The following is a 24671-nucleotide window of genomic DNA, read 5'->3' on the forward strand; positions in this document are numbered from 1 at the left end:
TAGTTTGTCTTTTACAATTAAGTTTATTGGTACAATTTAGATATGCATAATGAATCACATTCATCAGTGGGAACTTGTACCTGTGCGTGATCTATCTTGATTCTTTGCTTTTGTCCCCGTTCCCCTCCCCTCCTTTCAACCCTGCTTCCCCGTCTTATTGTAGTGTGTGTATTTTTTCAAGGGACATTTATACCCTTTAAGCCCCAGCCCCTGGCTCCCCTCATTGCAGAACCCTCTACTGTTTTCTGGTGTGTCTTATTATTGATCCACACATACACAAGCACCTTCTTTGTCCCACACATTTCATCTTTATACGGGGAATTTCAGATCCTAGGCTTTCTGTGTTCAGAAGACACACCCTGTAGTTATAAGCAGACTGTGTGGCTGTCACTTCCCTCCAAAAAAACAGGAAGGCAGGAGTGAAGGCACAAAGGAAGGGACTGTTATACATTTGCTTATTTACCTTGGCAGCAGCCCTCAGAGCACAGCATATGCAGACCAGACCTGAAGAGCAACAGCTCTGCCACCAGGAACGAGGGCCTTAGCGTACACAGTGCTTCACTGTAGGTTATTTCCTGTAGATGGCTGCGTCCGGCACCTGAACTTTACAAGACCTTCCCATGGCAGACGCAGGTCAAGGTCACTCCCAAAACCTGCCTTAACTGGATGTTTGCTCAGAATGACAGTCTCAGCAAAGGCTATGAGGCCATGGGCCTTTTCATCGTGGCAGAATGAGGGCAGTGTCGCCTTCGGCCACGAACTTAAATGCCCAAACCTAGAGAGCAAAGCAGTACCGTTCAGTCTCCATTGGGCCTCTCCTTGGGTTTCACAAGATGCTGTGAAAGGAAATTTTTTCTTCTTTTTTAAATATGAAGAACAGATCTTACAGTTCGTGATTGAAAAGAGAAAATGTTACAGACGTGAGGCCAGCAGTCACTTGGACTGGGTGAAGAAGGCATGGATTTGCTGTGCTACTGCCTGTCCAACAACCGGCTCGAGTTCTTGGATGGAAGCGTTACTCAGTTGCTGGATACTTGGAAACTTCTGGAGTAGAAGAGAAGCTTTAACTTTCCCAACTCCTGGGATCTGCTGCACAGTTCGAAGAAGAAATGGCTCAGAGAGCACAGCTCTTTTCTTCCTGAGGAAAGGGTTCTTACTGGGCTCTCTGGTTTGCTCTTGAACCTGAATGGGAAATGAAAAAGCACATAAGCGCCCCCTAGAGGACTGGCAGTTTTCTTAAAATGGAGTTTTCATTTGATTGGGCTTGACTTATGGGTTCCAATGTTTTCAAATGCCGTGAATAGAGCCGGCTGTGGTGGTGCATGCCTATAATCCCAGCACTCAAGAGGCTGAGGCAGGAGGATCATTGCAAGTTGGAGGCCAACTTGGGCTACAAAGTGAGCTCAAGGTCAGCCTGAAATGCATAGGGAACCCTGTCTCAAAAAGACAAAAAATAAAAAATAAATAAACAAATGCCGTGAATGTAAATCTGTAGACATCAGCAAAATAACTGAATGTTAAAAAATTATTGCAGTTGCCTTTAATACCCCCCAAAACACTTCCTCTTGTTTCAAACACATAGCCCATTGTTCTTCCCACTTTCTGAAGCAGTTCGGCAAGTCCTCTTCTGAGACTATTTTTAGTTGGACTGTCATAGCTGTCTCAATGTCCTGAATTAATTCAAAATGTTACTCTTTCATGGTCATTTTGACTTTGAGGATGAGCCAGAAGTCACACAACACCAGATCCAGTGAATAAATCAAACAAGGACACACCATAAAGTTTTTATTTAACAGAAACTGCCATAAATGTTTTGAATTGATTGAAGACACTGAGGCAGCCATGAAGATATACTCACAAAAGAGGACTTCCAGAACTACTTCAGAAAGTGGCAAAAATGGTAGAACAAGTGTGTTTGAAGCAAGGTGGTATATTTTGAGGAGTTGAGAGCAATGTCTTTTCCTTAGGATCTCATTATGTCTGTGTCTTTCACTGTGGTAATTTTTAACATTTTTAATTTAAACATTCACACACAATATCTAAATGAGATCTGCATCCTCAGGACCCATGGGAAGCTTGCCTATCAAAGGAGAAACCCACTCCAGTCTGGCAGTTACACCAAGGCAGAGAGTAGCACTATCTCATAAGAAGTTAGGAATAATGAAGCAAAGGATGCAGTAGAGAGGAATCTGTGAACCTCACAGGGTTGCTTGTATTTCCAATTTAGTTCTTAACCCAAGCTGCACATCACAGAGGGGCTATAAAAATGGATGCTCAGGCCCTATCTTCACGTTCTGATTTTCAGCTGGTCAGAGGTATACCTCATGCATCTGTGTGTGTGTGTGTGTGTGTGTGTGTGTGTGTGTGGTGCTAGGGATCAACTCCAGGCTTTCGTAGATGCTAGACAAGAGCTCTACCACTGAGCTGCCCTACCAGCCCTGTCACTTTATTTAAAAGTTCACCAGCATAACTGAGATAATGGGAGTTATCAAGCCTGGGTGTCTAAAATCAAAATCTTCAACTTGTTCACTTAGACACGTGCCTGGAGTGAGTGGCAGGCTCAGCTGGCTTCCTGAACTTAAATTTCTCAAAAAGGTTTGGTAAAGCAACACGGAATGACCTAGACTGGTGTCATGGATTGCAACTATAGCTAGAGTAAAATGAGTCGAGAATGTGCAGGCGGACAGGGCTACGGTGAAAGGAGGAATCCATACTTACCAACTGGACAATGAGGCAGGATGCTTCAGTCTGGTTGGCCACTGGAAGCAACACCATCCCGAGGTCCAGCACGGTAAACTTCTGTATGGCTGGGAAGTATTGTTCACTCATCTGTGTTTTTTCAACTACTACAATCCCTTGAAGGTGACTAGACTTCAAAGAAAAACGTAAACCATTTGGTAACATTTCCTTTGAGAATTAAGAAAGTCTATCACGTTATCAGTGGTCTCCATCATTGGCTTGGAATGACCAATGGTACTGCAGAGTTTATTCCAAGGGACAGGGTGGGGGAGGATACAAATCAATATTCAATTTCAGTTTCTTTAATTCACTACTTACATTTCTAACCCGAACAAGTCTCTTTCTGTAGCCGTTTCCTGCCACTAAATCAGCTTCGGTGATATAGAGAATGCAAGATCTGCTGGACAGGTAAAAATCTACCCCTGTCAGGCCATCTTCAAAAACGAGTTTAATTTTTCCTTAAAATACAACAAAACGAGTTCGGTGAACTTTGGTTCATGGTATGGTTTGAGAAAAGCGCTTGGCGATGGAAAGCCCAACCCACCGACCTTGCATCTCTCGCGCCAGCTGCGACCCATGCCATTTCTCATTGGCCACAACGTGCCCAAAAGGCACGTGCACGGGGCCCGTACTGTCAGCGGGGTTCGCGTCCATCGGTGGTCTCGACCTAACGTGGGAAATGCAAGATAACATTTGAGCAGGATCTACTCCACATGGCCCCACAGTGCACTCGGAGCCCGACCCCCTTTGGGAAGATTCCAGCTACACGGGTGGTCGGTGAAAGACTGAATAATTTGTCAGTCTAAGAACCAGGAGACCTGGTGGCCGCGTCCCTCGTTTTCGGCACCTGCCCGGCCCCTGATGTCCCAGCTAGGTCCGCACCCTGGCTCATTAGTCCAGTCCAGGATCCTGGCCCAGAGAGCAGGGGACCACGCCTCAGCCCCAGTCCGGAGACTCGGAGAACAAACCTGAGCCAGCACCACTTCCGGGTTCCCTTCGATTGAGCCTGCCCTGTTTTTCATCCTGCCCGCCCTCCACCTCCCACAGCGTCGGATAGGCTGTGGTGTCTGTGATTGATACCTGACCTGACCAATAAAAGGACAGACAGCTCAGACCGTTTCCGCACTGGTGGAGATTTGAATGAGACCAGCTAGTTGTTAAGAGCGACGGGTGTGGAAATAAACTTAGCTCTGATTGGTCAAGAACAAAACATAGCCAGTGGCGGGCGTGGTTGTTGTGGAGTTTCCTTGGGAAGAAAAAGCGTCTGGAGTTCGTCCAGTGGCAGTAGAACCGGCTCTAGGGAGCTGTCCCTGGCTCGGGATATAGCTACTCGTAAATACAGCCTTTGGCCTGGCCATCCCCCACAGCAGGGATGCTGCTGGGATTTCAGAGAGGACGCAAGAGCCAATTCGTAAGTACACTCCCGTCTTGCTCGTTTCCCCCCATGGGGCCGGGAGTTAAAAGGTGAGATTTTGGGGCGCATTTGGGGTTTGGCCTGGGGTTAAGGTAAGGCGGCGGCACCAGAGGAAGTGGTTTTCAACTCGAAAAGCTCTGATTTTTAGCTGGGCATGGTGGTACCTGCTTGTAGTTCTATCACTGGGGAGGTTGAGGAAGGAGGATCCCAAGTTTGAGCTCAGTCTGGACGATTTAGTGTCTGTCTTTAAAGAAATAAGTATGTATACATACATAACTGAGGATGTAGCTCAGTGTGCCCTGAGACGGGAACAGTATTTCTGGATGGCTGCGAAGGACTGTTCATTCATCGTGTTTTTTTAATTACTACAATCCCTTGAAGATTACTAGACTTCAAAGAAAAAATTAAATCATTTGGTAATGAATCCCCGGTACTGCAAAATAAAATAATGCATTATCTGCTCTTTGAGAAATGAAAGGCAGTTCTGACTGCCAAAGTGTCAAGGATCTGTGCAGGGATGAGGAGAGACAGCAAGAGATGGATTTGGGTCCTTTGGTAGGTGCCATTCTGTACGTCCTGTGCCATGCCACGCCCGTGAGGGTGGAGGTAGGCTCACCCTGTCTCTTACGGACTGCAGGTGAGAGGACCGTACCTAGGAACCAATTCTAATGATACAAACATACTAGGGGGGATCCACCCTTTCAAAACAAAGCAGAACTCATGAGGCTGTTTTGGAGGATCTGCTGGATGCCAGCCTTTGGGGATTCAAAGGTTAGGAAGAAAATCCTCATCCCAGCACTCTGGGAGGCTGAGGCAGGAAGATTGCACCTTAGAGCTCAGTTTGGGTAATTTAGCCACTCAGTGAGATCCTGTCTCAAAAAAAGAAGAGGAGAGGCTGAGGATGGAGCTCAGGACAAAGGTGCTGGGTTCAGTCCCCAGTATTAGGGGGAAGAAAAAAGTAAAGAGAAGAAAAAGAAGCCCTTTTCTTCTCCCTGAAGGGTGGAAAGGGAGGAGGGAGAGATGTAAAGTGTCAATTATATGACAAACACAGGGAGGTAGATGTCACACAAAGAAGCTCACAGGGTGGAGGGGTAGGCAGAGCTGTCTCTGGAACATCTGCTCGTGTAGGTGGCTTTGAAAGTGGGGATGGGGGCTGCAGGAGACACTGAAGGTCAGCTCGTGTCTGACTCCTGAAGGATGCCCCTGGCTACACTTCCTTTCCTACCCAGCCCCTTTTGCCCACCACTGCCGGATTAGTCTTTGAAAAGGCCTCTGCTCACTAGGCCATGAGATCTCCTCAACTTGTGTCAAAGCCCTGCAGTTGGGAATAATCCCCACTGTCACCCCCAGCCATCGTTCTAGCCTCTCCCTCCCCGCTGACATTGTAACCAGCAAACCGGAGTGCTTATTATTTGCAGAGCATCACCACCGGTGTCTCACTGCAGCCCCCCGTTTATGCTGTTGGCTCTTGCTAGAGTGCTTCACCGTCACATTCCAAATGTAAGGACAGTGGCTGTCTTTGAGGACCCAGTCTAAATGCCTCTGTGATTTTCTCCAGAGAGAACATTTGAGGTCCCCTTGCTGGCTCCAAGACTTGGAGGGGCCTTTTCCTCTGTGGGCTACATCTCCCTTGACATTTTTAAAAATTTAATGGTACTTGGGGTTGAACCCAGGGAACACTGAGCTCTACATCTCTAGTCCTTTTTGAAGTTTTAAGGCAAAGTCTTACTAAATGTCTCAGGCTGGCCTCAAACTTGTGATCTTCCTAACTCAGCCTACCTTGTAGCTGGGATTGCGGGAATGCACAACCATGCCAAGTTTATTCTATGTCCTATAATAACAGTTTGAGTATTTTTTCCTTTATACTTCTTTGAGGATGAAGACAAGTTTTCTTCATTGCTGTCATGGAATCCTCCCTCTAGAGGTGTGAGTGAATGGCCGGTGGCCAGAAAATGAAGATTAGGCAAGTCTTTGAGACTTTGAGGCTGGCATGGTGGCACACACCTGAAACCTCAGCACTTGGGAGGCTGAGGCAGGAAGAGTGCTTTGAGTTTGAGGCCAGCCTGGGCCGCAAAGTGAGTTCAAGGCCAGCCTGAACTACATAGTGAGATCCTGTCTCAAAAAAGAAAGAAAGAAAGAAAAGGAAAAAGAAACTTCTGAGAGATCTCCAGTACCTTCAGTTCCCTAAAGTTCTCTCTGCCTTTCATTGTGTATAGAAGCTTGTTTTCCTTACCTTACTTTGAATCTTTTTTTTTTTCTTTTCTTTTTTTTTTGTGGTACTGAGGAACAAACCCAGGGCCTTAATACTGAACTACATCCCTATCCTTTTTATTTTATTTATTTATTTGTTTATTTTTTTGATACAGGGTCTTGCTAAGTTGCCCAGGCTGAGCTCAAACTTGCATTCCTCCTCCTTTAGCTTTCCCAAGTGCTGAGATTACAGGTGTGTGCCACCATGCTCAGCTCCCTCTTCAAAATGTTTTAGATTTTGAGGTCGGATCTCATTAAGTTGCCCAGGCTGAGGTCTCCTGACTCAGCCTCCCAGAGTGTTGGGATAATAAGTGTGGGTCACCATGCCTGGCTTTTCCTGCGCATCTTTGAGATGAGCCACCTGAAAGCTTTCCTAAGCTCCTGTCAGGTGTGGGTCGTTGTGCACAGTGCTAGAGCTCTAGGGTTGATGAGGATAAATTCACCTGTTTCTCTGGAAGTCCTCCCTATTGCAGGGCTTGGGGAGTGCCACCGGGATTAGTGCTTCGGCACAAGCAGAGGGGCTGCAGGGTGACTCTGGGGGACTTTCAGAAAAGCTGAGGAGGGAGGGACCGAAGCCGCCCACTAGGGGCGCTGTGGCGGCGCTGTCCCTGGTGGATGTGCTCGGAATGGGGCTGGATCCCTGAAGCAGGGCGTGGTGGTGATTTCTCCTATCTCGGTGACTTTGGGCTTTGTTTGTGCAGAAACACATCATCCATGGCCTCCTTCCTGCAGCCAGCATCGCTCCAAAGCCAGCTGTGCCTCGAACACCCCCTCCCCGCAGCCTCAGCCCTTCCCCTGAGAGGCCAAGGTGAGTCTCACATGAGCAGGTACCGAAGTCCAGCCCTGTGCATGGCTGCCAGGGACTGGGTCCTAGAACCTGCAGACTGTCCAGAAAATCCCAAGCAGCGGAACTAGAATCCTGTATTTTGAAATACTTCCCACAGCGCCCTGCATCTGCCTTCTCTGAGGGGCAGTGCACTTCCTTGGGCTCTGTCCCTTTCTGTCTGGAGCTCTCGCATTTCACAATTAGATGCGGTTCAAACTTTTTGCAACGTACATCGTGAAAGCCCAGCTTTCCTTCAAAGTCCTTCACAGAGAATTTTGAATTCTGCACAGAAAAATTGTGTATTTTTTTTTTTTAGACAGCGTTCTATCTTTTACAAGATCTGCTATGTGGGCGTGGTGGCATACGCCTGCAATCCCAGCACTCTGGAGGCTGAGATAGGAGGATAGGGATGAGTTCGAGGCCAACCTGGGCTACATAGTGAGTTCAAGGCCAGCCTGCACTACAGTGAAACCCTGTCTTAACCCCACCCCCAAGACAAAATATGCCATGTGATTCTCCATTGTTCAGCACCTCCAAACGCACCAAACAGCTGACTCTTAATTCCTGAACCTCTCTGCCTGTACCCTCCATGTTTTAAGACACAGGGGAGTTTTAGACTAGTGTTTTTCTGTTTTTGTTTTGTTTTCCTTTTTTTGTACTGGGGATTGAACCCAAGGCCTTCACACTGAGCTACATCTCCAGCCCTTTTATTTTTTAGTTTTTGAGACAGAGTCTCACTAAGTTGCTAAGCTGACCAGGTTGAGCTCAGCCTCCCAGAGTGCTGGGACGGTTGGTGTGTACCACCATGCCTGGCATAGCATTGTTTTAATTTGTAAACTCCATGGATTTGGCTATTAACACTGAGTGAGAACTAGTTTAATTCCAGGATGGTACTTTCTTTTTAGTCTTCTTTGGAACTAGAATATTGTCTGCCCCTTATTAAAAAATCACTCTGAGCCAGGTGTGGTGGTGCATACCTGTAGTCCCAGCACTGGGGAGGCTGAGGCAGGAAGATCACTGGGAGTTCAAGGCCCGCCTATACTGCATAGTGAGACCCTGTCTTAAAAATAAAATCACCCAGGGCTAAGGGTATAGCTCAGTGGAAGAGCGCTTACCTAGTGTGTATGAGGCTCTCAATTTAATTCCCCAGCACCACCAAAAACAAAAAAAAAAGAACCCTCTGCACTACTTACATGTTTGATTTTTCCTTCAGCACAAGCTTGATAACACAAGTAGCGTGTATCAGTGTTGACTTTGTGCCGAGTACTCTTGGAAGCAGACGGTCTCCTTTCATCCCCCATCTCAACAGCGCTGTGAGCGCACTTCTGTTCTCAGCTCTCGCTTGCGTCCCTGAGGCTCAGAATCACAGGGTTGGCTGTTGAGTGGCTGCTTCTCTACAAGAAGGTGGCTCTGTGTTGCCCTTCAGCATTGGTGTGAATGGCTCTTGCGTTGTGTTTTGGCGGGGGGGGGGTGTTATTTCTATTGTAATCCACTGTGCAGCAGAAAAGTAATGGGACAGATTACTTCATGGCAAGTGTGCTTTGGACTTGGTAGGAAATCTCTCCTCGTAGTCTCCTGTGCTTTATGCAAGTATCTTCATGGGTTATAGTCTTTATGACCACAAATACGCAACATGGTTTTGGCAAATTTGGCATATTTATAGATTCTTTTTTATGTAAAAAAAATAACATCTCAGTTAATCTTTACTGTTACCCCACTTCATGTATTTTTATATTTATTTATTTATTTACTTACTTTGTTTGTTGGTCGGTTTGTTTTTTGAGGGTAGGGTTTTGCTGTGTAGTTCAGGCCGACCTTGAACTCACTACGTAGCCCAGGCTGGCTGTCGTGGTTACTTTTCTCTTGTTGCTGGGACAAAATACCTGATGCCCAAAATTAAGGAAGGAAAGGTTTATTTCGCTTACAGTTTGTGGAGGTTTCAGTCCATACTTGGCAGGTTACAAGGCAGAGTGGCACATGGCAGAGAGCTACAGCTCATGGCGGCAGAACACAGCAAAAGCGACAACCACAAAAGCCAGCAATGGCCACAAGCACTCTCTTCCTCTCCCTTACATATGCAAACTATCCACCCCAGGGCGGGTGTAGCTCTCACACCCAAAATCAATCAAACTCTGAAAGCCTGCCCCATGACCGCATGAGGCTTTAGGGGAACACCCAGACACAAACCATAACACTGGCCTTGAATTTGTGGCAGTCTGCCTGCCTCGGCCTCCCAAGTGCTGGGATCACGGGTGTGTGCCACCATGCCCTGTTCTCCCACTTTGTAGATAAAGTAAGAACCTTCCAGTAATCAAGTTCTACTTCCCCTTTTCCCTCTTTGGTGCTATTGTTGTCATACATTTAAATTCTAAATGTAGAAATACCACAATGCATGGTTACTGTTTTTGCTTGTAGGTGGTCACTTTTTTTATTAAAAGTTTTATTGAAGTGTAATGAACTGTACATATTTAAATGCATAATTGGATAGTTTTTTTATTTTTTAAATTTTATTTTTTTAATTTTTATTTTAAAGAGTAAAAGAAGGATAACATAATAATGGGGGGGCTTGCCAAATTACAGACAAAGTGGTAGGAAATTATCGATGGTTATTGTTTTACATATTGTTATCTACAAGATAGTTTCTCAGGAAAACAAATAGACAAATAATAGTGAGTTACAGAAAAAAGAGGTGGGAGATTATCAATAGTTGTTGTACTATACTTTGGTATCTTCAAAGTGGCTTCTAAAGAAAATAGAGCTGTACATGAGTGACCAATTGAATGATCATTAACTATTCTCAATGGTTGTTGTAGGAGACACATAATAATAAACATACATCCATTTATGAAATAGGATAGGAACAATACAAACGTTATAGAGTTATGGATAGATTAGTAGGAAAATATCAGTGGCTGCTGTAATACATGGTGATATCTTCAAAGTGGTTTCTCAGGAAGACAGAGATATGCAAGAAGGATCTAACAAGTAGTTACAGCCTAAGGGTTGTCAAAAATAGCATATTACCTCCTCACCAGTGACTCCTTTCACTGAGGTATGATGGCTGGAAGGAAGGCCAGGATTGAAAAGAAGGACCGAGAGACTCGCACCTGTGTCTAGCAACAGGCTGTTTTCTTGTTCCTCCATAGTCATGATTACCCAGGGCTCCTCGATGGAGATGACGGTCTGGCCAGAGGGAGAAGGCAGACCATGCCCCAAGCCCTCTCATTCCTGTTGGACTAACTGGTAGCATGGGTCTGATCTCTGGGGCCTCCACCTCAGAGGGCAGACCGATCTCCAGTGGTCTCCTTTGCATCCAGGGCATGGCCCAGGGGGCCTCTTAGGGCAGTTCCTCTTGAGGTGGCCTGGCTTTTAACAGTGGTAGCAGATGAATGCAGTCATCAAGTTCTTCTTGGGGCTCTGGGAAGGATAGTTTGTTTTTTTTCTTCAAATATTGGGGATGGAACCCAGGGGAACTCTACCACTGAGCTAAACCCTCAGTTCTTTCTATTTTTTATTATGTGGCATGGTCTCACTAAGTTGCTGAGACTGGCCTCAAACTTGCAGCCCTCCTGCCTCAGACTCCCAAGTAGCTGGAATTACAGGTGTGCACTGCCACGCCCATCATAATTTGATAAGTTTTGCCAGCGCATCCTAGTGCCTCTATGTAACTCCTTCCTCCTTCCCCCTCCCTCCTCCCGTTCCCCTGCCCAGCCCCCACACCATCCTCTGGCACCCACCAGCCTGTCTCTGTCACTACAGGTTAATTGGTATTTACTCGACTTTTGTATAGTGAAGTTACGTAAAACAATTACACTGGCTTTCACTCAGCATGATTACTTTGAAATTCATCCATGTCACTGAACCAATAATTCACCCTTTTTATTTCTGAGTATCAGTACACTAGGTACTGTAGTCCCCTTTTATCTGTGGCTTTGCTTCTGCAGTTTCAGTTACCCAGTCAACCACTGTCTAAAAGTGTTCCATGGAACTCCAGAAATGAACCTTTCATAAGTTTTATTTTTTTATTTTTGTTTTTTTTCCGGTACAGGGAATCGAACTCATGACCTCGTGCTTGCCAGGCAGGCACTGTGCCACTGAGCTAAATCCCCAGCCCCCATTCATAAGTTTTAAATAATTTTTATTACAATATGTTCTGTGTGTGTGTGTATGTGTGTGTGTGTGTCTGTCTGTCTGTCTATGGTATTGAGAGTTGAATCTTTCCTACTGAACTACATCCCCAGCCCATTTAAAATTTTTTATTTTGAGACAGGGTCTCACTAAGGTGCTAAGTTGCCCAGGTTGTACTTGAACTTGTGATCTTCCTGCCTCAGCCTCTGGAATGCTGGGATTATAAGTGCACCACCACGCTTGGCCAGTTTGTTTCTAAATTTTGGTTCCTGGAATAAAGCTGTTGTGCATATTTGCCCAAAAATCTTTGGATACATGCTTTCATTCCTCTTGGTTGAATGTCTGGAGGTGGAATATCTTCTAGAGCAAGTGTTAGATGGGTATTTAACTTTTTTTTTCTTTTCTTTTTGAGACAGGGTCTGGCTAGGCAGTTCAGGCTGACCTTGAGCTCACTTTGTAGCCCAGGCTGATCTCGAACTTGCAATGATCCTCCTGCCTCAAATGGGTATTTAACTTATTAAGAAATTGTTGTACTGTTTTTCAAAGTTGTTCCACTTATGTTCCCACCAATAGCGTGAATTCCAGGGGCTTCGTATCCTTACACCTGTTGATTTGGTCAGTCTCTGTGTGTGACTGTACACAGTTATTTGACAGTTGGCGTTTAGTTGTCATCCACACTGAGTGGAGGCTGCAGGTGCATATGTAACCCCTGTGTAAACAGAGTGTGTGTGGCTGTTTATCCTTGTCACACTCCCCGGGCAACCCTATGCAGACAGGTGTGAGATGCTGTTTCATTCAGCAGCTACAGCTTTGTGGTCCTTGTCCTATGTGGAGCTCCCATCTCCTTCGCAGTAACTTTCAGACCTCTGCAGGCCCAAGGGGCAGTTGCGTGGTTGTGCTTGTGCATGTGGATGGCATCTTCGACCTTATTGCTGACAAAAAGAAATAGGATCAGTACCCTCGTGGGACACAGGGCATAGGCTCCTGGGCCTTAGTCCTTGGCCTCTTACCCATTCAAGATGGGACGTGCCCCCACCCCATCCCCCACCCTCGCTGCAAGGACCAAGAGCTCTGTTACAGCAGGGGGGACACTGGGATGTCTCTGAGGGTAAGAATGGCCTGTAATCTGTATCCTACAGGGAGAAAATCCCATAAGACACGAGGGGGAAGTTTAAAAAGATGCCATACTCATGACCGGTGGAAAAGTCCCAGCCCCTTGGCCACACCAGTGAAGGAGTAAAAGCTGTCCTGTTTTTTTATGTCCTCTTTATTGGAGCTGTCACTCCTTTAGCTCCTCGAGCCAAATTCCCTTCTCTGTTTTTTCTTATGTCCTAATCCTGCCTAAGAAACCTGCCCATTCTTCTCACTGAAATCCTCTTCCTCTTATGAAAGTCAGCAAGCCTGTCAGGGGCAGGCAGGTCGGGGATCTCCTCAGACCACATCCAGTGACATGCAGGTTTCATGCTCTCTACCCCAGTGGGGCAAAAGAAGCCTTGTCTGATGGTATCAGAATGGCCCTTCTTCTTGCCGCGCTTCACTCTGCCGGGGCGAGGTTGCAAAGGGAGAGTAAGGGATTATTGTGGTCAGTGTTTAAAATTTTGGACATTTACCTGGGCGTGGTGGCATAGGCCTTGCCTGTACTATCAGCACTCTGGGAGACTGAGGCAGGTGGATTGAAAGTTCAACCCTGAGGCCATAATGTTAAGTGAAATAAATCAGACACACAGCTTCACTATCTCATGGTTTCTTATATAGGAGAGACTCAAAATAGAAATAAATCAAAGAGCAAAATAAAAGAGAGATAATAGGGAAAAACAGATCCTAGGAAAAAGTGAGATAGATCTTTTGCAAATGGGAAGGGGTCCCAGAGATAGAGGGGAAGGGAAGGAAAGGGGACATAAAAAGCATGAAGATGTGCTGTGTACCTGCAGCAGCTCCCCACAGTGAATGTAATCATCATGTACTACAAACATGTATTAATAAAAATAATTTTTTTTTTTTAAAAAAAAGTAAGTTTGAGCCTAGCCTGGGCAACTTAGTGGCTTAGTGAGATCCTGTCTCAAAATAAAAAAATAAAAAAGAGGCTGGGGTTGTAGCTCGGTGCAAAGCCCTGAGTTCAATCCCCAGGACCACACAATAAAGGGGCGGTGGCGTGTAATGGTCCACAGCGCTGAGGACGTGGCTTTTCCAGTACGCGCTCGGTTTGTCCTTTTCTCTCCACCAGCATCAGTTAGCACAGATCACTTCGTGACTCCAGAGGTGTGGGGGCCTCCCCTGCCGCACCAGCACACACGCAGCTCGTGCAGCAGTGGGCCCCACTGGGTGTCCTCTAACCCAGGTCGGGTCTGCTGCTGCCCACCTAGAGGGCGCAGCACACCCCGCAGGTTGAGGGCTGGGCGCCCAAGGCTGCCCCTTCCCCGTCTAAGACACCAGTCACAGCCCAGCCTGTTTTACCCGCGCCTTCTCCGCACTGGCCACAAACATGGGCTCCCACGGTCCTCCGCTTCGCATTTGATTAGGTTGCTAGGGCAGCTTATAGAAGTCAGAGAAACGTGTATCGGTTTACTTATAAAGGAATCAGTATTTATGAAGACACAGATATGCAGGGGATGAGACACACAAGGATGAGGTCTGGAAGGGTCCCACGTCCCCGTGGAGCTGGCACATGGATCTGTTCTCCTTCGCCTTCTTGGAAGCTCCCACATGGTTCCACTGTTTGCAAGCTCCCCAAACCCAGTCTTTCTGGGTTTTACGGCAGCTTCATCACATGGGCATGGCGGATTAAATGCCCGTTGGTGGTCCCTTTGACCAGCAGCCTCTCTACCCTGCCCACAGGTGGAGGATGGGGCTCAAAGTCTCTACCCTCTCTGCCCTGCCGGTTCCCATGGTAACCAGCCCCCACATCATGTGGCTGTCTAGGGACTTGCCCAAATCCCTTCATTAAGCCAAACTCAGTGTTCTTTGAAAGGGTTTGTAAATAATAAAAGAAGAAGGAGGGGTATGAGTTGGTGGGGTAGGGAGTCAGCCCACACCTGTAATCCCAGCACTTGGAAGGTTGAGGCAGGAGGATCACTGTGAGTTCGAGGACAGCTGAGTTCAAGGCCAGCCTGAACTGCATAGCAAAACCCTGTCGCCAAATAAATAAATAAATAAATAAAAGTAGTAAATAATAAAAGATGGTGCTTTTTACCTTTATTGCTCTGACGCTTTTCTGGAGCTGCTTCAGGAACCAAGGACTGAAGGCCAAGTAATTAAACAAAAGATACAATTACTGCTCTAGTCGCTTAGGGAATATCAAGGGTACAGAAGCTGTGGGCCAGCACAAAACTCAGAAACTACCACATGACTAGTGTGTCACTGTGGCTTTATTTTGCATGTCTTTAATAATAACTAATGGTGTTAAGCATTTTTGATACGCTTTTTTAACAAAATCATCTGTGTATTTTCTTTAGTGAAATATCTGTTCAAGTCTTGCCCATTTTCTAAAATCGAGTCTTTTGTTTTCCTATCATTGTATTCTGAGAGCTCTTTATTCTGGATACGGATCCTTCATCAAATATGTGATTTGCAAATATTTTCTCTTGATCTGTGGCTTGACTTTTCATTCTCTTTCAGAGATAACTTTCAAAGTTACTAATATTTATGAAATCCGATTCACCAATTTTTTTCTTTCATAGAAAAATACATGCTGTCAGTATCATACCTGAGAAATCTATGCCTACCTCAAGTATACAAACATTTTTTCCTATATTTTCTTCCGGTAGTCGGTGTTGGGCTTTACATTTAGTTCTATGATCCATTCAGAGTGTAAGTTTCCATATGGCATGGAAGTCATGGATCCAAGTTCATTTGTTTTTCTTCTTTGTGTATAGATATTTAATTTGCCGAGCACACTTTGCTGAAAAGGCTGTTGTATTAGCCGTCTATTGCTGTGTAACAAACTGCACCAAGATTTAGTGGGCTTTGTGTGTGTGTGTATACGCCAGGGCTTAAACCCAAGGCGGCCTGCATGGTAGGCAAGGGCTGTACTACTCAGCTATACCCTCAGCCCAGTGTAGTATGTATATACGTTTGTGTATGTATATATGTACTATGTGTCGTTAGAGTTGAGGCAGGGGCTTGCTGCGTACCTCAGGTTGGCCTTGACCTCACTGTCTAATCTTGGCTGGCCTCGAAATCACAGTGATCTCCTGACTCAGCCTCCTGAGTACTGAGATTACAGGTGTGTGCCACCACACAAGCCCAATGTAGTATCTAAAACATAAAACAAGTATTTTTTTATCCTACATCTCACTGCTGCATTTTTCTTTTTAATTTTTTTCTTTTTGTTTGATTTTGATTATTTTCTCCTGTCTTTGTGCTTGATCTCACTGATCTTTTCTTCTACAATGTGTGATCTGCTGTCAATTTCCTCCAATATATTTTAAATCTCTGATATTGTCATTTTATCTTCTCAAGGTCAGGTCTTTTTTTTTTTATAAGGCTCTACTTAGTCTTTTTGAACATATAAAATACAGTTAAATTAGCTCCCTTACTGTCTTTTCCTGCTAATTCTCACATACATATTCGATGGGGTTACAGCTGATTCTTTTCTTTATTACACGCCATGTTTTTCTGTTCCTTTATTTCCCTGTTACCCTCGAGTACCAGACATTGTATTTCTGTTTCTTTCTCTCTCTTTCTTTTCTTTCTTTCTTTCTTTCTTTCTTTCTTTCTTTCTTTCTTTCTTTCTTTCTTTTCTTTCTTTCTTTCTTTCTTTCTTTCTTTCTCTTTCTTTCTTTCTTTCTCTTTCTTTCTTTCTCTCTCTCTTTCTTTCTTTCTTTCTTTCTTTCTTTCTTTCTTTCTTTCTTTCTTTCTTTTTGAGACAGGGTCTCACTATACAGTTCAGGCTGGCCTTGAGCTTACTTTGTAGCCCAGGCTGGTCTTGAACTCACAACAATCCTCCTGCCTCAGCCTCCTGAGTGCTGGGATTACAGGCCTTCGCTACCACGCCCGGCCAGAAATTGTATTTCTATAAATCCTCTTGACCTTTGTTCTGGGATGCAGTTAAGTGACCGGGAAGCACTTTGATCTTTGGAGGCTTGATCTGTCGGGAAGGTCTGGAGCCTGCTTGGCTAGGATTCATGATTCCTACTCGGGAAGCCAGACCTTTCTGAATTCTGGTCCGGGTCCCATGTGTGATGTTTTTCCGCATCTGCTGGGAACAGGCGCTGTCTCGTGCCGCGTGTAAGCCTCTGCCCTGTTGCACTAACGCTTTGGACATCTCTCTCCTTCTAGCCTCGGATGCTTTCCTTGTGCACGTGTGCTGAGGAGCCTTCTGCAGAACACGCCGGCCCCTTGCGCACCCCTCCCGGCTTCTCCAGCAGCTCCCTCCGCCTGCTGCTCCCTCTGGAAGGTGCTCTCTGCCTGGTGTCCTGCTCTCAGCTCAGTCCTTGCAGCTCGGGAGGTCTGCATGGCTGCTCCGGGTCCTCCTGCCTGTGCGGCAGACCTGTACACTCCCCAGGCAGCGGCTGAGTCTGTTCTTTTGTTTCCTTTGGCTTTTTTAGGCAGGAGGTTAAATCTGTTACAGTTTTCCCTGTAACATACTTCTGGCTAATTCCACCTGTTAAACTTTGATGTCTTTTTTATGTCACTTTTCTCCATTCTGATCTGTCATCTTAACAAAAATACCATTTGAGGTACAGGCTTTGAGAGCTGACTGCCTTGCTTAGAGACTTGGCTCTCTCTTATTGATAAAATCTTTTGTTGTTTCTTTTTTTCTCTTTTTAAAATTAAAAACAATTTTTTTTGACTAGGAAATCTTAGTCATTTAATTTCGATGTGAATGGGATACAGTACTGTTGATCCTTATGGTCAGTGTGAGATCAGCAGAGGCTGGGGTGTGACACTGGTGCCCACACGTGGCCTGTGGGCACGGGGCAGATGTTCAGGAAACACCGTGGTTCAGAAGGGACGCCTCAAGGGGCTCAGCCTTCAGCGCGGACGTCCCCATCTCTCCATCTCAATGGGATGTTTCTGTCCCCAGATCTGCGCTGGCTGCGGTCATTTTGGCAACGACGCTGACTGGGAGGACCGTCGCCATCCCCCAGCCTCGCCAGAGGTCGAGGTCTGAGAGTGACACCTCCTGCACTGGGAAGGACAGCGTCATCGAGCCCTACGCCACCACCTCGGAGCAGCAGCTTCGGTAGGGACGGTGTCACTGGAGAAGCAGCCCGTCACAGTCGTGTGTGTGTGTGTGTGTGTGTGTGTGTGTTCACCACCGGTGTCAGTCCTAGCATTAAAGGAGACTGTCCTCTAGGGACACGAATGGCTTTAATCAAAATTTTCATCATGGTTGGGAGGCTGAAGGAGGAGGATCATGGCAAGTTGGAGGCCTGCCTAGGCTACGGAGTGAGTTTGAGGCCAACATGTCTCAAACAAATAAACAAACAAACAAGCAAAAACCTCCAAAACAAAAATAAATTTCTCCAGGGTGGATCTTGCTAAATGATGACACACTGGTGGTCACTTTCTCTTTTTCTTTCTTTCTTTCTTGCTTTCTTGCTTTCTTGCTTTCTTGCTTCCTTCCTTCCTTCCTTCCTTCCTTCTTTTTTTTCTTTCTCTTGTTGCAGTACTGGGGATTGAACACAGGGCTTTTGTACTGAGCTACATCCCTATCCCACCCCCATTTTTAAAAATTTTGAGCCAGGGTCTTACTTAATTGCTAAGTGCTTAAAGGAGTTAAATTGTTACTCTACTATATACTGTTACATTTACCTTTTTAGAAAGGGTTAATTTTAATATTCACCAAACAAACACAAGACACATTGTATATGTATACAGTGATAACTAAAAAAAAAAAAAAGACACATTGTATATGTATACAGTAATAACTAAAAAAAAAAATAACTAGAAAGAAAAGAGCATAGACCCAGGTGTGGTGGCACACCTGTAATCCCAGCATTTGGGAAACTGAGGCAGGAGGATGGCTGTGAGTTCAAGGGCAGCCTGGACTACATAGCAAAAGCCTGTCTGAAACCCCTCTCCCAAAAGAAAGAAATACCAAAAGAGGAGCTAGTGGGTGGTTGAAGCTTCTATGTATTTTATAATGTAGTATAATACTCTGTTGAGGGTGCTTAGAGGGAATGCATTGAATACCTGTGTCGATATCATGCTGGGTGTGGTGGCACACGCCTGTAATCCCAGCACTCTGAGAGGCTGAGGCAGGAGGATGGCAAGTTAGAGCCCAGCCTGCACAATTTAGCAATTTAGTGAGACCTCATGTCAACAAAAAAAGAGAGGGGAGTGCGAAGGGCGTGGCTCAGTGTGAAGGCCCTGGGTCCAATCCTCAGTACTGAAAAAAAAAGTCAAGTGTTAGGCCACTTGTTTCTGTTCTTTAATATTCGAACACAGGCCCAGCTGGCAGAGTGGAACAGGAAGAAGAATTTCTTTACCATCCTTTGAGGCGCTGGGCTACGGGGAAGAAGATGACGCTGAGACACAGGTGTCGAGCAGTGACAAGGAGCCAGAGGATGGCAGCACCTGGAAAGACAGAGGAGGCCCCCGGGACGCTGTGTACGCCATGCCACACAGAAGCCAGGTGAGGCCTGTGTCCCCCCGCGCCCTCCTTGGCGCCACTCCACTGAGAATAGCACAGAGCACCTGAGGAAGCGTTTCCTTTCCCTGTTCTTGTAGCTTCTGCTTTCAGGCTTTTTAGTGATGAGTTGATTGACTGATTGATCTGTTGGTGTCTGGCCTCATTTCTCTCTAGTTAGGCTAAAATTTAGACCTCATTTCTTTATCTGGCAAAATCAAGGCCTTCAAAGATGAAGGTCAACATTTCACGTTCTTGATGAGGATTTGTGTCCGAAGCTAGCCATCTGTCTTCCTCTGGACTCCAAAAGCTAATTTACCTATCACTTTTTTATATCAGTCTGTATGTTACGACCTTTCTTCAAACTCACACCTAACTAGAGGAATATTGTCATGTGTCTTTTGAGTGTGTGTGTGTGTGTGTGTGTGTGTGTGTGTGTTGAGACAGGATCTCACTGAGTAGTCCGGACTGGCCTTGAACTCACTATGCAACCAATACTGGCCTCATACCCAAAGACACCCTCCTGCCTCAGCCTGCCGAGTGCTGGCATCACAAGTGTGTGCCCTCTTGCCTAGCTGTCCTGTGTTCCTTCATAGTGCAGGTCTCTCTTCTGTGCCTTTGTCTTGGCTGAACTCTGTGCGGAGTTCTGGTTGTTACCCTGGTTCATTTGCAGGATTCGATGTACAGTGAGTTTGAAAGGGCCATGTGTCTCCAGGGCCAGCTGATATTTTTCCTCCAACTTTCTTTTGCTTGGTATTTTTGTGGTCAACATTTTCTTGTCCTTTAATTTCAACCTTTGTATGTCCTATGTTTACATGTTTCTTATAGATAGCATATCGTTTTTAAAAGTAAGTTTAAAGACCTATAATTTACATACCGTATGATTCAGTCATTGAAATGAAGTGTACAATTTAATGCCACATCTAGTTTTTGTTAACCTGGTTTGGCAATCTTTGGCTTTGTCTTTTAACCAGAGAATTTAATCCTTTTATAATATATATGTACATATATATGGATATGAGAAATTTAGGTGGGACATCTTCAGTTTTGCTCAGGATTGAACCCAGGGCCTTACACATGCTAGGCTAGTTTCCTACCACTGAACTACACGCCCAGCGCTCCTTTCTTTTTTTGGTCTTTTTGAGACAGGGTCTCACTCTGCAGTTCAGGCTGACCTTGAATTCACTTTGTGGCCCAGGCAGTCCTTGAACTCACAGCGATCTTCCTACCACAGCCTCCCAAGTGCTGAGATTATAGGTGTGTGCCCCCCTGCCTGGCCATCCTTTCTTTTTTTAGATTGAAATTATTTCAATTGTTCTATTTTTTTCCCTCTATGACTTTGGAAATGATAATGTTTTCACTCTGGTGCTCACCCTAAAGGTGACGGACAGCACACGTGTCCTTTGCTCTTTCCCATCTAAGTTAGTGTCCTGGCCCGGAAGTGGGTGAAGGTGCTAACCAGGAGCTGCAGGCAGGAGGAAAGGGCCCTGCTATCCCTGTCAGCCACGGGGCAGGGTTAGTCTGCAGTTTCCTTCCTTTCTTCAACACCCAAGCAAGTTTTGTTTTAGTTACCAAAAGTATTATCACAACCAGAAGTATTGGAGAATTTTTTAAAAATGTTCCAAGGTAAACCTTTTAGAGTATGTTTGTAGAATAGTATCATCAGTTCTTTATGAAGATATGTTTTTAATAAACTTATTTGTTGATACATTAAATAGGCATAAAAAGTACAGAAATCATAAGTGTACAGCTCCACATACTCTTTCACAAAGTAGCCACCCTGAGATTCTTCTAAACAGTGAAAAAGGGGTTGGAGCTGCTCAGTTTCAGAGTACAGTGCCTGCTTAGCATGCATGAGGCCCTAAGCTTAATCCTCAGCACCACAAGTACACAAAAAAGACACTCAGAAGAACATACCTCAGCTGGATGTGGTAATGCACACAGCTGCAATCCCAGCACACAGGAGGCTGAGGCAGGAGGATTGCTGCAAGTTCGAGGCCAACTTGAACTACAAAGTGAGACCCTGTCTCAGAAAACAAAACAAAACAAAAAAACCAGCATCACTAGTATCCCAGGATTCCAGAGGTCCTCCTTCTCAGTGACCACTTCCCCAGACTTCACCATTGCCCTAACTCCAATTAGATCTTTAAAATCATGTGAGTTAGGGCTGGAGATCAGGGAGGTCCTGGGTTCAGTCCCCGGCACTGAAGGAAAATAGTCTTGCGTTTGGTTTTGCCAACTCTGAAAGTTGCATGAATCTTCACCGTGCGGTGCTTTGAAGTCTTCCTTATCGTGGGTAGCAGCAGTTGTTTCATTCTTATTGCTTTCCAGCTGTGCCTGGTGTAACCAGCCGGTTGGTTATTTATCCACCGTGCTGGTTTGGTTGTTTTTAGTTTTGGGCTCTCGGCATAGTGCTGGTGTGAACATTTGCAGATGCGTCCTTGGACACACATATGTCTCTGCTTCCTGCCTGAGTGCATGGTTAGGCATCGATCAGCTGTAGTGTAGGGGATATTCCCAGACAGCTTGCTGGCCGGGTATCTTTCTGATGCTATTAGTGCTCTTCTAATTTCACGTTTCCTTGATCTGAGTAGGTAGCTTAGTATATCTTGGGCAGGTTCATCCCAGGGAGCTAAAACGCAAGCAGTGTGCTAAGGGTGGTGACTGATGCCTGGAATCCCAGCTCCTCAGGAGTCTGAGGCAGGAGGATCACGATTTTGAAGCCAGCCTGGACAACTCAGTGACTCTGTCTCAAAATAAAGTGAAAAGGGCTGGGGATGTAGCTCAGTGGTAGAGCACTTGCATACCAGGTGGGAGGCCCTGTGTTCAATCCTGACACCACAGTCATGCACACAGACACACACACACACACACACACACACACACACACACACGCCTTCAAATGCTGAGCCAGGCCACCTGGGAGCCACGTGCACAAAGCTGTGGACCCAGCAGCCTCGGCTCTGAGCTCTGAAGTGCCGCTTCTTACGGCATCTTATGGCTGCCACCACCTCCCCGCCAGCCTTCAGCCCAGCTGCCAGGCTGGTCACCGCAGGAGTTCACTGCAGCATCTGGTAGCAGAAGGACAGCTGAACTGTGGAGCTCGCTTCCGGCTCTTCTTCTTGGGCAGCCCCTGTCCCTGTCCCTGTCCCCCAGAGCCCTGCCAGGGGGAATGTCCCTTCCAGGGCACAGGCCTCTAACGGACAGCTCTGTGGCCCTGCCGCTTTCAGTATCCACATAGATGCCCATTGTAGCAGTGGAAGGAAGAGTTCCATTCCAACAGTGGAATCGGGTCAGCGGCCATCGTGAGCCTCAGTCCTGAACTGTTCCCCGGGTGACCTGGGTGAGAGTCCCCAGGCAGGTCTGCAGTCCTGTCCCGCAGGGAAATGAGTATCAGTGCAGGGGTGGGGGTGGGGTGGGGCAGGATGGCATTGGGTGCTGTGCCAGCGGGCCGGGGCAGCCCATTCCTGGCCGCTTTCTGGCAGGGGTGGGGAGGAGCACTGTCCCTGGGCCTGGGTGGGACATCACCCCCACGGCTCAGCATCACATGGATTCCTTGGCTCCCCACACTTTTCCCGAGGCTCAGAGGCATCACGGGGCCCCAGGGGTAGCCCTTTTGGTCTCAGGAAGGAAAGCGGCAGGGGTGTTCCAGTGTAAAATAAGATACTGCACTTTGATAGGGGACATATTATGCAAGTAACCCATGTCCCGTGTTCGCTCCTTCGTCTTTTGTAACAAAAAGGTGCCGTTGTCACATGAAGCCGACAGTGAAGAAGATGAAAATATTTCTGAGCAAGATGGGTTTCCAGGCTCCCCAGCTCTTACACCTCAACCTATGCAGCAAAAAGGTAAAAAAGAAAAAAAAAACCCACAAATTCTTCTGAGCCTGTCGGATACCAGTATTGGTGCTGTTTCACCCCCATACCATGTTCTGTGGTCTTACTGGGAATATACTTGAGATTTACTTTCACTGGCTATCAGGTTACCTTTGACGTGGAAGTTGCCAGCCCCTGGGCTGTGAGAGGACAGATGGGGCAGTGTCCTGGCCAGACTGTGACTTCTGTCCTCTGCTGCCCGGGTGCACAGGTGAGGTCCCCCCAGTCCCCAGGCCCTCTCCCCCACCCAGGACCCTGAGCAGGGCCTGGCCACTTGGGCCGGCAGTGAAGGGTCGCTGAATGAATGAGTGCACATGTGAATCTAAAACTGCGTATCAGCTGTCTCCATCCAGTACGTGTTATTCAGCACAGTGGGAGAGTTTGGTGTGTTACAGCGAAGGTAGGGTCAGTTTCGAGGTTCCTCAAAGGTGGGTTATATTTGGAAGCAAAGAGGAGAGCTGCCATACAGCAGGCCACTGGGGACGGTTTCATCAGGACCGTCGCAGCTGCCTGGGCTCTGGGACACTTTTTCAGAAATCAGTTCGCAAGGTGCCTAAGGGGAAAGCAGAAAGCTAGCCTAGTAGCACCTGGACCAGAAAACTGCTCTTCCTTCGTGTCTTAGTTTTCTCATTGCTGAGACAAAATACCCTATACCCAAAGTTAGAGGAGGAAAGCTTTATTTAGCTCACCATTTTTAGAGGCTTTAGTCTATATTCAGCTGGCTCCAAGGCAGGGTGGCATATGGCAAAGGGGCATCACAGGGGAGAAACAGTTCATGGCAGGCAGAAGGCAGCAAAAGCAGCAAGCAGGCGTGATGGCATCAGCCGTCTTTCTGCCCCTTGTATTCTATCCAGGCTACCCACACTCATGCCCGGAGTGGGGCACCCTTAATCCTAGCATCACACTGTGAATCAATCCCAGCATCGCATCCTTAATCCCAGCATCACACACTCTAGATCCAGCCACCTCTGAAAAGCCCCACTTATGATGGCCTGAGGCTATGTGTATGGGGGGACATCTAGACATAAGCCATAACACTTAGCCTATATACCATGTATAGATATATGTGTGTGCATGACTGTGTGTATTTTTCTGATAGGAAGTCTTGCCCTGTTGCTCAGGCAGACCCTAAAGTCCTGGACTCAGTGATCCTCCTGCATCAGCCTGCTGAGTAGCTAAAATTACAGGTGTGTGCTACTATACCTGCCTGTGTACACTTTAAAATATTGACTAGTATTAATAAATTAATAAAAATATTAAATTCACATAAAAAGCATATTTTTAAATTATAGAAGTAGTTTTTTTCCCATTGTTAAAAAGACTTAGGTCTGGTAATCACAGTTACTCAGGAGGCTGATGCAGGAGGATCTCAAGTTCAAGGCCAGCTTGGGCAGCTGAGCAAAATCCTGTGTCAAAATAAAAAGGGCTAGGGATGAAGCTCAGTGAGTGGGCCTGGGTTCCACTTCCAGTGCCAGGGTGGGGGTGGGGGAAGTGGGTATCCAGAACGGAAATGGATACAGCCAAACACACATAAATGTCCTTAGGACATTACTTTAAACCCGTTATAGTGTATACATATTTATAAATTCACGCCATTTCGTTACCTGCCTTTTCATCTCACATCGCCCCCTGAGTATCTTCCGCGTCTGTCCGTGTGGCCCTCTCTGTCCTTTCTGACATCTGTGGTGTGTGGCCTGGTGTGCCCTACGCCACCCAGGATCCAGTCAGGAGACAGCTGAGGAGAAGCAAGGGAGGGTTCGGTTAGCAGGACTGCCTGCGAGGCGCTGCAGAAGGATTCTGGGGGGGGGGGGGGTACAGAGCACAGCCTCACAGCGCCCTAGGAAGAAGCCGCAGAGGGCGTGGCTG

At 46.4% G+C, this 24671-nt stretch overlaps 2 protein-coding genes across 4 annotated transcripts in view; one reads left to right on the plus strand and one right to left on the minus strand.

The window, feature by feature from the left end:
- Positions 1–285: 285 nt before the first annotated feature.
- On the minus strand, positions 286–3805 carry Faap24 (Fanconi anemia core complex associated protein 24). Of its 3 annotated transcripts, none has more exons than XM_005400075.2 (5): positions 3622–3805; positions 3288–3406; positions 3058–3197; positions 2719–2871; positions 286–1182 (listed from the first exon to the last, which is right to left on the minus strand). In XM_005400075.2, exons 1-5 carry the CDS (start codon positions 3759–3761, stop codon positions 934–936), a joined length of 801 nt encoding a protein of 266 aa, XP_005400132.1. In that variant the 5' UTR covers positions 3762–3805; the 3' UTR covers positions 286–933. The 3 variants fall into 3 exon arrangements, with proteins under 3 accessions (XP_005400132.1, XP_005400133.1, XP_005400134.1); XM_005400076.1 differs by having other exon boundaries at positions 3708–3770; XM_005400077.1 differs by having other exon boundaries at positions 3587–3721.
- Positions 3806–3960: 155 nt separating this feature from the next.
- Cep89 (centrosomal protein 89kDa) overlaps positions 3961–24671 on the plus strand; it is a gene marked incomplete in the record, with an annotated part of 66796 nt that continues 46085 nt past the window's right edge. The window contains 5 exon segments of the mRNA XM_013522387.1: positions 3961–4150; positions 7105–7211; positions 17383–17541; positions 18750–18936; positions 22673–22778. Of these exon segments, the coding sequence (XP_013377841.1) occupies positions 4112–4150; positions 7105–7211; positions 17383–17541; positions 18750–18936; positions 22673–22778 (598 nt within the window).

This window comes from Chinchilla lanigera, unplaced genomic scaffold (assembly GCF_000276665.1).
Source record: "Chinchilla lanigera isolate Chin_1 unplaced genomic scaffold, ChiLan1.0 scaffold00067, whole genome shotgun sequence".
NCBI classification, from domain to species: Eukaryota; Metazoa; Chordata; class Mammalia; order Rodentia; family Chinchillidae; genus Chinchilla; species Chinchilla lanigera.